We start from the raw sequence: 13993 nt of genomic DNA, 5'->3' as shown, positions 1-13993 counted from the left end.
ATTCATCACCATTAGATCTGCATTAAAGCGAATATTTTTTTTTTTTTTTTTTTGAGACAGAGTCTCACTCTGTTGCCCAGGCTAGAGTGAGTGCCGTGGCGTCAGCCTAGCTCACAGCAACCTCAAACTCCTGAGCTCAAGCGATCCTCCTGTCTCAGCCTCCCGAGTAGCTGGGACTACAGGCATGCGCCACCATGCCCGGCTAATTTTTTCTATATATATTTTTAGCTGTCCATATAATTTCTTTCTATTTTTTAGTAGAGGTGGGGTCTCACTCTTGCTCAGGCTGGTCTCGAACTCCTGAGCTCAAAGGATCCGCCCACCTCGGCCTCCCAGAGTACTAGGATTACAGGCGTGAGCCACCGCGCCCGGCCTAAAGCGAATATTGAAAGAACACCCTCGATGATGCTTCAAACAAACAGAAATGAATAAAAACTGGCAAGGGTAAATGTCTGAGTAAATTCTGACTGTATAAAATAATAATATAAGTATAAATACAGGTCAAAACAGTATATAAGTTGGGAGTTAAAGTATTTCAAGACCGTTACATTGTCTGAGAATAGGCAAAAGTACTGATTTAGATTAGATTCTGATGGATTAAAGACGCCTGTTGCAGTCCCAAGGATATTCAGTAAAGGAATGGTGAAACAGTGATTAACTATCACGCTGGCAGAAGAGAAAAAAATCATTAAAAAAAATCTAAATAAAGAAGAGCAAGAGAAGGCAATTAGAATAGTTGGGATAATTAGAATTCATACTGTACAATGATGGAATAAAGCATATACATGTTGATAATTATATTAACTGTAAGTGGAACATATCAAGATTGTCAGACTACACATCAAAACTTGTGGGATGCAGTTAAGGTTCTATTTGGAAGGAAATCTATTGCTGTAAATGCATGTGTTGGAAGAGAAAGTTGGAATCAACGATCTAGGTATCTATCTCATAAAACTAGAAATGGAACCACAAATTAAGCCCAAAGAAAATAGAAGATAAAATAATAAAAATAGTAGAAATTAATGAAACAGATATTCAACAGACAACTTTCATAAATCCAAAAGCTAGTTCTTTGAAAAGACTGATAAAATTGATACACCTCTGGAGAGACTGACCCAGAAAACCAAAAGCAAAGCAAAACAACAACAGAAAAATAGTTGAAATAAATAATCAATTAAACTGTCACGGAGATACCGGCAGAGTCTCTGTTTTGTGGTCCTGTGAGCGTCATATGTGTTTTATAAATATTTTCTTTTACCTACTCAATATTAATTGGTGGGAATGTAATGCACATTAATACAACCTCTCTGGAAAACAGTATGGAGTTTCTCAAAGAAGCAAACACAGACCTACCATAATCCACTGCTGGGTGACCCCCCAAAGGAAAGAAATCAGTACATTGAAAAGACACCTGCACTTGTATGTCCATCACGGCACTATTTGCAATAGCAGAGATGTGGAATCAGCCTAAGATTCCACCCGCGAATGACTGGATACAGGAAACGTGGTATTTGCACACCATGGAGCACCACTCAGCCATAGAAACCATGAAATAATGTCCCCTGCAGCAACCTGGAGGGACTGGAGGCCACTATCCTAAGCGAAGTATCCCAGGAACAGATAATCAAATGCTGCATGTTCTCACTCGTAAGTGGGAGCTAAAGGACGGGGACAGATGGCCACACAGAGTAGAACGCAGATGCCGGAGACTCCAGAAAGCGGGTGGGGAGGGACGTGAGGGGTGAGCAGTCACCTATCAGGTACGATGTGCACTGTTTGAGTTATGAGTACACCGAAGGCCCAGACTTCACCTCTAAACGATACAGCCACACAACAAACTTCACTTGTACCCCCAAAATCCATAAAATATAAAAAATACATTAAAATAATTTTAAAGGGTGAAGATTTCAAAAACCTTTTAGAATACGATGGAAATACTAAGAAATACTGCAGGCCACAGACAAATTATCTATTCTCGCTAAACCGCACAGCGCGTCCTTGCTCATGCACGTCAGGAGCTCCCACGGTATAAAAAGACGCCAACCTACAGCCTCTTTGCCAGGAGGCTGTGAGCACCGAAGCCGGGCTGTCATGGGCCTGCAGCAGGGGCCTCCAGCGCCACGGCCCAGCGCCCCTCCCCGCGATGGCGGAGGGGCAGACCCTGCTCTCCCTACTCGTGAGCATCAGGGGAGTCAGCGGCCCACGTTCCTTCGCAGGAGTCCTGTCACCTGCGGGAAACGCACACCTTGCCTTCTTCCCAGTATTCCCACGGCACGGGTGAGTTCCACAGAGCACTGCGGCCGGGCAGGGACTCGGGAGCCTGCACTCGCTCCGGTGATTAGGTCCTGGGTGTGTCACTTAAAATAACGAGTTATCAACAGAAAGAACACAAATACACACCAGGCCCAGGGTTTCGATAAGGCAAAATCTGGGGGTGACACTGGGAGCAGAATGCTCGTGCTGGAGCCGGCACCTGTGGGGACACGCCAGCTCCGGCAGCACGGGCACACTGTGTCCGTCCCGTGGGAGATGCGTCACTCTAACTTTTCACACAAGGGAACAGCAAGTAGAACGGTCACCTGGCGAGTGTCAAGTTCCGGCTTCCCTTAGAAGAAAACAGACCACGGCCATGCTGGTCTTCACACATACAAGCACAGCCAACATACGAGGCAAAAATTAGGGTCAAGAGAGCACATGCGAAAATCCAGCTGTCGGCCATCGTGCGGCTTGTGTCCCTTGAGCCCTGGGCTGTCTTGCAACGTGACACCTGCTTTACAGCACTTACAAAATGCTCCCAGAAGAAAAGTACTTGGAAAACTTTAGGGCAGAACCCACAGATGAAATGCACCATGCATCTGGTGTGCTTTATGGTTTTTAATACTTGCAAGTCTGTTAGGAGAACTGCCCAACAGTCTCCAGACAGCTGCAATAGTACTGAATCCTGCAACCCGGATGAGATACAGCCACGGACTCCGGTTCCCCTCTAAAGCTGAACATGGGGGGACCCGAAACACAGAAAGAGTGACACCGACTGTCCCTACCAGGGGGCGGGTCCCACCCCTGCCTGCTTCTGGGGAACCCAGCACAGGTGACAAGGCGAGAGCCGCCGTGGCCCGGCCGCACTGCCCGGCCCTCGCGCTCGCCCCCCGCGCCCGCCCCGCACTCACTCTCTTTGCCCTTCTCCTTGTTCTTGAGCTGCTGCAGCTTCTGCTCCCGGTGCTGCTTCTCCAGCTCCTGCTCCTGGCGGTGCCGCTCCAGCTTCCGCTGGTGCTCGAGCAGCTCCTGCTGGTGCTTCATGGCCAGCATCTCCTGCTGTTGCTGCGGGAGGGAGACAGATGTCAGAGCTCGGGCTCCAGACAGGCAACCCCGCAGACACCAGGAAACCAGCCCAGGCCCCGCAGGTCTGCCCTGTGCCATCAGGGACCCCACTCTTGTCTGCATGGCCCAGTTTCAGCCCCTAAGAGAAACGAGCGCTGCTTGAGGCCCTAAATGTCCTCCCACCTCTTAAACATGAAAATAAAAGCCCTTGAAATACTAGAAGAAAACATGCACCAAGAGCCGTGGAACCCTGCAAGCTGGCAATGGCTTTTTGAGAATGGCATGAAAGAGAGTGTGACACGGTATTCCCACCTAGGAAGCTGCTTGGCACTTTCTCACAAAGTCAAACACACATCTGTCCTAGGACGGAGCAACCCCATCCCTAGCTCTCTGTCCGAGAGACACGGAAACACACTGCGGACGCCTGTACCAGGAAGCACACCGCTGCTTTGGTCACGGCCCAGCCTTGACGCCACCCACGTGCCCCTCCACGGTGAGCACACGGACAGTCCGTGTGCACAGGAGAATCACACAGGAGAATACGACCCAGCCATAAAAATAAACGCAGATATGCGAGACACAGTGAAGGATCTCCACCAAGCAGGACACACGGGTGTTGGCACAGGGCGTGAGGGAGAGGGCAGAGCGGGGTCGGCACTGAAAGGCCACGCAGCTGCCGGACCCCCCAGCCCCTGGGTCCGATCCCCAGTCAAATCAGTGGACGTGGAACCCCAGATGCGGAGGGCCGACTGTACTTATATCAAGTTCTAGAACAGGACAAACTAATGCACAATGATGAAAACCAGAAGAAGGCTGCCTGCCGGGGGAGGCAGGACTGAGGCGGGAGGGAGTGTTCCAGGTGCTGGACCTTCTGCCGTTGAGCTGTCGGCAGGGAGCCCACAGCTGTCAAAACACGCCAGCAGCAGACTGGAGAGCTGCGCTTTCTGCTGTGTATAAATGACGTCTTGTATTTCAAAAAATGACAGTTGACTACATTAAAACTTTTGTCTTTATTTAAATAAAAATTAACATGCAAAAGTTAAGTGAGGAAAACTCTTTGTCATGTTAATGACATACCAGTGAACTACAGGTAAATGGTTACCAACTACTAGGAACACGGTAACAGCCCCCTGGAGAGGACAGGACCAGCCTGGGCAACACAGCAAGATCCATTTCTACAAAAACGTAAAATATTAGCCGGGCGTGGTGCCCCCGCTTGTAGTCCCTGCTGCTTGGAAGCCTGAGGCTGGTGGATCACCTGAGCCCAGGAGTTGGAGGCTGCAGTGAGCCCTGACGGTGCCACTGCCCTCCAGCCTGGGGGACAGAGCAAGACCCCATCGCTTTTAAAGAAAAAAAAAATCAATGGGGAAAAATGCTCAACCTCAACACTAGCAACCAAATCCCATTTTCACTCCATGTACTGGGGCCAGCGCCGACAAGAGTGTGGGCAGGGTCAGGTTATCCAGCACCCCTGGAGGGCTCCCACGAACACCCATCCACTTTCTCAGGCCTGGGCGTAGGCTGCTCGAGGCTCCCCCCGAGACGAGGCTGCCCAAGCTTTCGGCTAAACCACCCACTGCTCCCGGCAGTCACCAACATGAAGAAGCATGAGTGCCGGCTTGCGTGTGCACACATGTGTGTGATCTGGGTGTGAGTGTGTGCCACGGAACCGCCCCTCTCTGTGGGCACTGACCCCTCACGGTGACGCAGGCAAGGCCATGAGAGTGGGCAGCATGCACCCAGGAAGGTCTCCAAATTCTTGCCGGGTCCTTCTTCAGAGGAGGGGCCTGAGCAACCAGCGGGTTCTGTGCCCCCTGCTGTACCCACCGCCCCTCATCACTTCCCCACGTACAATTCCCACGTGCCTCGGTGGAGCGGCAGGACCTGTCCTGGAGCTGCTGTGAGGACCGAGCGAGACGGTATCAGGTGAGCACTCCAAGAGGCCGGCTGCAAGCGCTCACTCGTGCTTCCTGGTCATCACCACCACCACCATCATCATCATCAGACTCTGACTTTCGAAAGACGTCTATAGAGGTTGGCTCTTGTGGACACTAATGTCATCCCGAGATAAAAACGAGGCCGCCTGCAGCCTCTAGGGAGGCCGGCACGAGCGAATGGAACATGGCCTGAGTCCCGACATCACGTGTCGCCAACAGCAACACCACAGCCATCAGTACGGTACGGCCGGGCTGCACAGGAGCGGGCGCCGGCCTCCACGCTGGCACAACCCGGCCTGCTTGGGTGCAGCTTAAGAACTTTGCGGAAAATTTCAAAACAGAGCTGTTTTCTTGACTTTCAAGAGAAACACAAGTCACAGCACTGTGACAAATGGTAAATGAAGCGGGAGGTGAAACTCGTCCCTCGTCACGGGTACCGTTCACACCGACGCTGTGCCGGCAGCTGTGCCGTGGGGAGGTTGCGCTCCTACTGAGAACAGAGCCACGCGCAGACCTCTGACAGAACAGACACGCGCACGTGGGCAGACTCGGAGACCACGCCGAAGGGTGCCAGGGCTGCGTCCACAGGGGCAGCCACCCTAGAGCGTCACTGGGCCACCGTCAGCAGCTGGGGACTCCACCTGCACCATCAGTCTTAACGAACACACGGTGCACGGGCTTCACGGTGCTTCTCAGCTCAGGACAGACATGAGGACACTTTGAACTGGTCTCGTAATCACGCCGCGCCCCTCCCACCGCCCACCCCAGACAGTCACCCGCTACGCGCCCCTCACTACGTGCCCCTCGGCTGCCTCCAGGCTCTGAGCAGACACACCCGCCCAGCGTCTCACTACACTCGCTTTCCAGCCGGGACCCAGAAGGAAAGCGAGATCCTTCAACTGCCCCTATAGAAAGACTGAAAACAGCCACCACAGCTACGGGACGCTGAAATTCACAGGAAGGCAAAACTCCCAGAAAACAACATGGTCGTGCAGTTTTAATGAAACCTACAATTACGGTGACTCTGACTCCCCAAAAGTGGCCGTGGCCACACTGCGTGGTCTTGTTCTCTGCCACGCGTAGGCAACCACCTGTCTTGTAGATTGCAGACGATCACCTGTGCGTTAAGGGCCACGGGGCAAAGGCGGCAATGACCAACGCTTCTCCCGCACACGCCGCCCACGTGCCGCGCTGTTTCTCGACGGTCGGCAAAGCGACCCTCTGCACCCAGAGCTCCCGGCAGATGCAGGTGAGACCATGACAGTCCTCTTCACTCCCGTGTCGCGCTGCAGCACCGTGACTGTGCGTGTTCCCAGCGGGCACCGCCGGCAGCAGGTTCACGGCTGTCCCGGGAGATGGGAGTGGCTGTGCGTCACTCAAGTGCGGAACTCAGGCCACGGCAAACAGAACGTGGAGACTTGCTGATTTTTACGTTAGGAAAAATTATTTGCAATGAGTCCCTCGCTAACGCGTAACGGCGAGACCATCCCGCAGGGGAGGAGAACTGTTGAGAAACTGTCTTTTGTAGACGGAAACGATAACGAACCATTTAAAACAAGACAGACATTTCATTTTAAATGGTTCATTATGACCTGATTTTTCTAAGGAAAACAAAAACAAAACCAATAATAGCAGACTCCATTACTCTAACCAAATTTTAACATTGAATTTATTATACATTAAGCCAACATTGAACTGTAAACCAAACATTCGATCCACAGAATTTAGCTTCTCTTGACTGACTTTGGAAGTTAATGCACAAATATTCAAGTGGCAACCCAACCATTTTTTCACTTTAAAACGTAAACTTCCACTTCTCTTCTTTCTTGTCTTCGATCTGCCAATGGAGCAGCCCCGGCCGGGGAGACGCACCCTCCCGTCCAGCAGGGGCGGGAGGGGGAGGACGGAGAGTGGCCGGAGTCCGCAGTGGAACGGGCGCCCGCCCCGCGCATCCTAACAGTGAGTGCAGGCCGCCGGGACAGGGCAGCAGCACCCACAGCCCCTCTGGGCGTGTCCAACGCACCCTGTGGGTCACCAGGCCCCACTGCCCACATGACTGACACCCAGGGTGGCAGAAGGGGCGTGCATGAGGTCACCCTGGCCTTTTACCACGAGGGACACTGTTCAAACTGCAAGGGGTGCAGGCCGGCCCTGCCCTCCCACAGCCCCTGCTTGGGGGGCCCCTGCCCCCGGGGCCTCTGCCCATGCCCAGGGCCTGCGCCTGCCGTCACAACACAGGACAATGACGGAGGCTCACGCTGCTCCTGCCACTTGTTTCCTGCTTTGCCGGGTTTACCTCGAGGAGGTTACGTTGAAAAGAAAACACACAGACTTCAAGTGCGTCCTTGAAGAACGTGTGAGATCTCAGCAGCCGGGCGTCGGTGCAGAGAGGAAGCCGGGCCGCGCGGAGGCCCTGGAACCGGACGCTGGGTGCTCCGTGCGCGAAGCCACAACCCCTGTGACGCGCCCCGTCTGCAGCCCTTCTGAAGACACTCAAGGAGGTTTTGAGGCACCGCCCTGCTCATTTTCCTTCTGGGTGGTACGGGGCACGTCCCATCACCCTCACTGGCCAGAGCACAATTTCTAACAGAGGGAAACAGACGAGGAGCCACCCAGAGGGAAGGCTGCTGCTGACTTACGGGACAAGTGCTGCTGGCCGTGGCTTTTATGGACAGCTTGGGTCTAAAATGCCGTTCCCTGAAGTCCTAGAAACAAAACCACTGCCATCTTTACTCCTGGATTAAGTGGCTCAAATGAACAGGCACCCATGTCAGCACCGCGGAAACCTCGCTTCCGTCCCCCCTCAGGGCGTCACCCCCAGTGGTCACGGTCCCCTCCATCTGCCCTTCCCTGTCGGACTCATGCTGGGTGCTCAAAAGTCACAAAGACAAACAGATCAGTCTTCAGCACCAAGGCCCACGACAGGAAGGCGGCAGCAGAAACGCCCAGAGCCGGGCTCTGGCCCGGGCAGGTGCAGCCGGGCTGCTGAACAGGGACAGTGGGGTGGGAACGAGGAGGGGAGGGCCCAGCAAGCCCGACTGGCCGGCACGCCCTGGGGTGACCAGGCCCCCCGCCGCTGCCCCAACACCGGTCTCCTCCCAGGCTCAGCTCAGAGCACCCATCCTCAGGAAGATCAGCACCCCTCCCGCTGGAGGGAACCCAGCTGGTCCCCTCCATGGCCCCCCCACCTGGAGACGCTTCCCATGTGGCTATGGGCTAATCTCCTCCAGGCTGTCACCCCAGCCGGCACACAGTGGGGCCACAGGAGCCCAGGAGGCACCAGAGGGCGAGAGCTGGTGCGGAGTGGCCGGGACAGGGTCAGCCTGAGGTCTCCTCCTTCCACAGCCAAGACGAGGTTCCTGCAGAAGGTCCACAGCCGTCACCTTTGGACACACACAGAGTCCTTCCCGTCTATGAACCACCGCAGCCGGAGTCTGGAGGGCAGGACCACGGGTGGGCAGGCCACGTCACAGAGTGGGACGCTCCGATACATGCCAGGAATGCCTGGCAGCAAGTGAGGCGGTGCCGTCGCGGTGGCCAGCATGGCCATCAGCACCCTCAGGGCAGCAGGGGTGTGCGAGGTCGTTTCCCAAAGTGCAGGGTCCTAAGCACAGGTCCTCGCCGGGGCACAGGTAAGGGGCACACAGGGCTGGGGACAGGATGGGCCGTGAGGTCCTGCAGGGCCCGGCAGCGCAGCCACAGTGCTTCCTAGGCCCGGGGATTAGGAGGGGCCCCGGCGGGCCCTGAAAGCCGGGCCTGGGCGACCTGGGAAAGGTAATACAGAGAGGAAACACCATGGCCCAGCCTCGGCGCCTTAAACCAGGTTTCTTTTCCATCTCAGCCCTCGCCCTGCAAGAAGTAGCCATGCCATCCACTAAATAGCTCCTAAAACTCTCTCCTGCCCACGGAGGCAGCACAAGCCCCACCGACAGACACACACTGGGAGAGAAGTTCAGCCTGACTAGTAAGGAAGGACGTGCAAATGAAAACCACGTGTAAACGGTTTTTATTTCTCATCCACTCCCCTGGAGCCCTCCTGCAGGCCAGGGAGGAGACGGAGCTCTATGCACACGCCACGGGGGACACACAGGCCTTCCCGGGGGCGACTCGGCAGACGCTTCACAACGTGTAACGCGCATTCAGCATCTTTCGTGCAAAGGGATTTGTTCTGAGAAAACCAGCTGGGCACGTGGGCCAAAGCTACCCTAAGGACGGTGACAGCCTGGCTGGGAAGCAGGAACCCCTGGGGACGCCTGCCCAGAGAGCCCCGCTGGACAGATGTGGGCCACCCGGGGTCCCCCTGGGCCAGGCACTAGGGAAGGAGACCCTGCTCACACTTGCGGTTGCTCCGCGAGGTCCCAGCTTCGGCCCTAGCAGCCGCGACCGAGCAGTCCAGGCTCCTCGTCCGTGGCCCCGCGAACCCACCACGGTCCTCTGGCTGGCAACACAGGATCTGCTTAAAACAGGTGCCCCGGAAGTGGATTCTCTGGCTGAAGATCCACATGCTGCTGCCTCAATGATGAAGCTATCACCATATCGAATATCCACAAGTAACTACTATAAATGGACACAAAGCAACTGCTGAGTTGACAGTCCCAGCAACGAGGAGAAGGAGGGCCAGAGAGCGACGCTGACCAGAGCCGAGACAGGCAGGTCACGGGCCGCGAGCACTGTGAGTGCCACGTGCCGGCCCCAGAGGGCGCGGCCTGGTGGGCGGTGGGGGCCCGTCCTGCCCTGCGGCCTCCCCGCACCGGGCCCTGCTCTGGGGCTCAGCAGGCCAGGGGTGCTCAGACCCACTCTGTGCACGATGATGTCTGTATCCAACCCCCACCCCCAACGCCCTTCTGGAAGATGTTAGGCAGAAACTGCGGGAGAAGCTTCCGGGCTCACCTGGGATCCAGTCCCGGGGAGAGAGGACTGTCTGAGGAGGAGAAGAGATGTGGTGTCTAAATGAGCTGTGAGCAGCAAAGAAACTGGAAATTACAAATGTGCTGAGCATTAAGCCCTTATAAGGGATCTTATTTACCCAAAATTAACCACTTAAGTTATATTTTAAAGACTGTTCCCTTTCAATTATAAAATTCTATTCAAATTCACTGATGATTTAATGACACTAATTAGATTTTGTGTTCAAGAAATCTGTCTGACAAATACCATTGCCAAAATGTCACTAACAATATGACAGCTTATGAAGAGAGTTTAAATCATCTAAACAAAAGCCGCCTAATATAATGACACAATTACAGAGTTCAAATGGCTTTTATGATCTCCATTTTAATGAAAAAATAAAATGATTAAAATATAAAGACAAAATGTAACCTTGAGCTTCTTTCTGTGCTTGAGGCCCTGGGCTGGGGACGGCTCCACAGCCTCAAATCTGGGGGCTCTGGTCCCCCCCTCTGGGAGGGTCCAGCCCTGGGGTGACGGGGTAGCTCTCCTGGGACCCAGCGTGAGAAGCGTGGCCCGCCGGGCCTGCAGGAGGTGACACGGGGGCTCCCTCCCAGGTCCACGCAGGGAAGCCACTCCTGAGGCGCCAGGGAGGAGGGCTGGGGGGCCGGGGGGGAGGGGTGGGTGGGACGCAGCAGAGGCCACAGGAACCAACTCAAGTGTCTTTCCATGTTCCTACCCCTGGTGAGCCCCCCAACCTATGCAGGGTTTATTTCTCAGTTTCTCATCTATTTTTTTCTTGTAAAAGCTATAAATTCAAGCAACACGAAGAGAGTATGAACAATTACTGTCTTCTGCAACTGTGCCCTGCCTCGGTGTCCCCACTGCAGGTCTAGGTTAGTCGAGTCACCTGCTGTCGGGACACTCCTGGTCACAGCAGCAGCCCAGAACAGGAGTGTTCACACGGGCAGTGAAAACGCAGAGAAATGTCTCTGCCAGGCTCCGCGGTGGGTCTACAGAGAGGGACACGCCGGGACTGGTGACCGACGGGCGCCGGAGAGACGTGGAGCGGTGCCCGGGCCGCTGGTGGCCAGGCGCGGGGGGCCGCTTCAGAGGACGGGGAAAGGGGCTGTGCTCCGCGGGGCTGGACGGGGCGCCCCTTCCCTCCCGTTTCCAGAACAAGGTGAAGGTGAGGGCGGCTGAGGAAAAGGCCAAAGGCTGCCATGGAGACGGGGCCACCAGGCCGCGTGGGCTGCAGAGGGCAGGACGGAAACGAACTACGACTCACACGTTCCAAAACTGCCTTTAGGAGTCATGAAAACGAGAAGCTGCGGTTCAAAAACTGCGGAGGGCTGCTCTCCATCCGCCGCCAGGCCGTGTGGGCTGTGGCACCCCTGGGTGACTCCCTGGCCTGCACCTCGCCCGGCAGGCGCCCATCCCCTGTGGCCAGCCTGAAACGCCCTCTCCCACGCTGACACCAGCCCCGAGGCAGCCACCCACGGTCAGGGCCTGGCCGTCCACAGCAGAGTGAAGCCCCCGCCCCCGGCAGGCCCTTGCCCCAGGGACCACCCAGCGCATCCTTCCTCTCGTCCCACCAGCCAGGAGGAGCGTCAGGAGAGCAAGGGCCGTGGCGCTTGTAGAGCCCTCAGCAGCCTCAGCCCAAGCCCGAGCGCACGTGTTAAAAGGACGGCATCGCCGTGGCTGCTGGTGGGCCGATCTCTACGGGGACACGCAGCGTCTTCGGTGCATGCGACCCCCCAGTTGCCCAGAATTCTGAAGGCAAAGCCAACCAAGCCTGGACTTTAAGCAGCTCGGGAAAGTGTCCTCTCCTCCGTCAGCCGAACGCTGACGTCAGAAGGCCGGCGAGCGAGGGAAAGAGCAGCAACCCCCAGCCCCCAGCAACAGAAAACAGCAACCAGCCAAATTCCAAAGACCCGGACCCCCCAGCAGCTCCTGAGGGCCAGGACGAGCTCCCTAGACCCCCAGTCTCACATGGCTGGAGGAGGCTGAGGACAAAGCTCTCGGGTAAACTTTGAAGCACACGAACTCACACTACAACTCAGCGCCTGCGATAGGGGACGTGGAGCTAACGCTGGGCCTGTCCCCGAGGGCCCACCAGGCTCTGTGACGTGGCCGGCTGGGCAGTGAGCAAGCCCCGGGCAGCCTCCCCTGCAACCTGTCGCTGCGCACACCGGCAGCGCTGACGCCACTTCACCTCCACTTCTGCACGCAATCACTAAATGACGACATCGCACAGGCGTCTCTTACACGCAGTGGGGACAGCGGGGTTGCTGGCCGGGGCAGAAGCAGAGGAGGCTGCACTGGCCATTCTGCGCAGCGCCAGGCGGGCACCGTGGCACCTCGGTGTGGCTCCTGCCTGGGGAAGCCAGGGCTGTGGCCGATCACCTTCCACACGTGGGCTGCGTGGAACTCTGGCCACAGAGCATCTCGGAAGCATCAGGCAACGCAATGTTGTGGCCTTTTACTGCTCTGGTCTGCGCCGTCCAACGCAGCAGCCTGGACCACATACGGCTCAAAACACAACGGGTCCAGACCAAGACGTGCCGTCCTCGTCTAATCCCCGTGGTCTGCCGGGACTCGGGGTGAACCACGGAATACGAAATAGCTCACGAGGAACTTTTCGTGCTGTGTACGTGTTGAAGTGGTATTTTGGAAATATGTGGTTGCATAAAATGTAATAAAATCACTTTTACCTTTTGTCAGCCAGGCCCCCAGCAGTCCCCGTTTCCTGGTTTTCACCCCTGTCTAGGTCCCTCCCAGGACATACCAGGCTCCATCTTTGTGACATACAGAATAGGGCAGCATGGTGCGGGGCTGCCACATCCAAGGCTGGACACAAAGGACTCTGTGGCTTCCATCTTGGCCTTGGTCTCTCGGCCACTTACTCTGGGCACCGGCCGCTGTGCCGTGAGCAGCTTGGGGACGACCCCGAGAGTGAGCGTGGAAGTAGATCCCCACCGGGGTCAGTCACCCCTTCAGATGAGCCCCGCCCTGACACCCATCCTGCCTGCAACCCAGTGAGAGACCTGAACCGGAGCCACGAGCCAGGATGCTCCCGAGCCCTGACTCTGGGGTACTTTTGTTACACAGCAGTAGATAACTGATACAACCTGGTTTTCATTGCTACTCGAAAATTAAAAACCACCTATGCAATTTTAATATAGCTCTGTATATCTCTACTGGACAATGTTGCTCTATATGGTTCTAAATGCAGTGAGAACATATAATCTCAGACACCATAACTGGCCCGCCAGCTACACAACACAACTGTGCTACACGTCACTAATGCCCAATTTACTTCATTTTAGAATCTGGTATCAGATTCAATACTTGTAGAGAGTAAGTACCGGAAAAAGGTGTTCATTAGTTTTTACTCCATTTAAATTAAAAGAAAATATCTTTTTTCAGTTACAAAAGGTTAATGGGAAAAACTGAGAAAAGATAGAAAAGTCTCAAGAAGAAAATAAAAATGATTTATAAACACACCACCCAGAGATGATCATCAACATGTTGGTTCCTCTTCCCACTGGTGATTTTTCTATTCATGGACATTTCTTTAAATGACATTAGGTGACGAACCCTCCTTTAAACATGGTTCTCCCCACGAGTTCACAGTGCAGCCACCACCCCACACCGCACCCCACACCGTACCCCACACCCCACCCCACGCCCCACGCCCCACTCCACACCCCACACCCCACCCCACGCCCCACACCCTCCACCCCTCACTCCAGCTCTGCCCGCTGCTGAGGGCGCAGGGGCCCGCCATTTGGTGCTAACATCACAGTGCGGACCACCTTGGACACGAACCCCAGTGTCACATCTGGGGA

At 55.2% G+C, this 13993-nt stretch overlaps 1 protein-coding gene across 2 annotated transcripts in view; it reads right to left on the bottom strand.

The window, feature by feature from the left end:
- Window positions 1-13993, bottom strand: part of HDAC4 (histone deacetylase 4) — a 256247-nt gene that overhangs the window by 86131 nt on the left and 156123 nt on the right. For both annotated transcript variants that reach the window (XM_069465509.1, XM_069465519.1), the window contains exon 5: window positions 3168-3318. In XM_069465509.1, the coding sequence (XP_069321610.1) occupies window positions 3168-3318 (151 nt within the window). The remainder of the gene's footprint in view (window positions 1-3167; window positions 3319-13993) is intronic.

The sequence above is a fragment of the Eulemur rufifrons genome, chromosome 1 (assembly GCF_041146395.1).
Source record: "Eulemur rufifrons isolate Redbay chromosome 1, OSU_ERuf_1, whole genome shotgun sequence".
NCBI lineage: Eukaryota > Metazoa > Chordata > Mammalia > Primates > Lemuridae > Eulemur > Eulemur rufifrons.
This window is presented reverse-complemented; position numbering and strand designations above follow the sequence as displayed.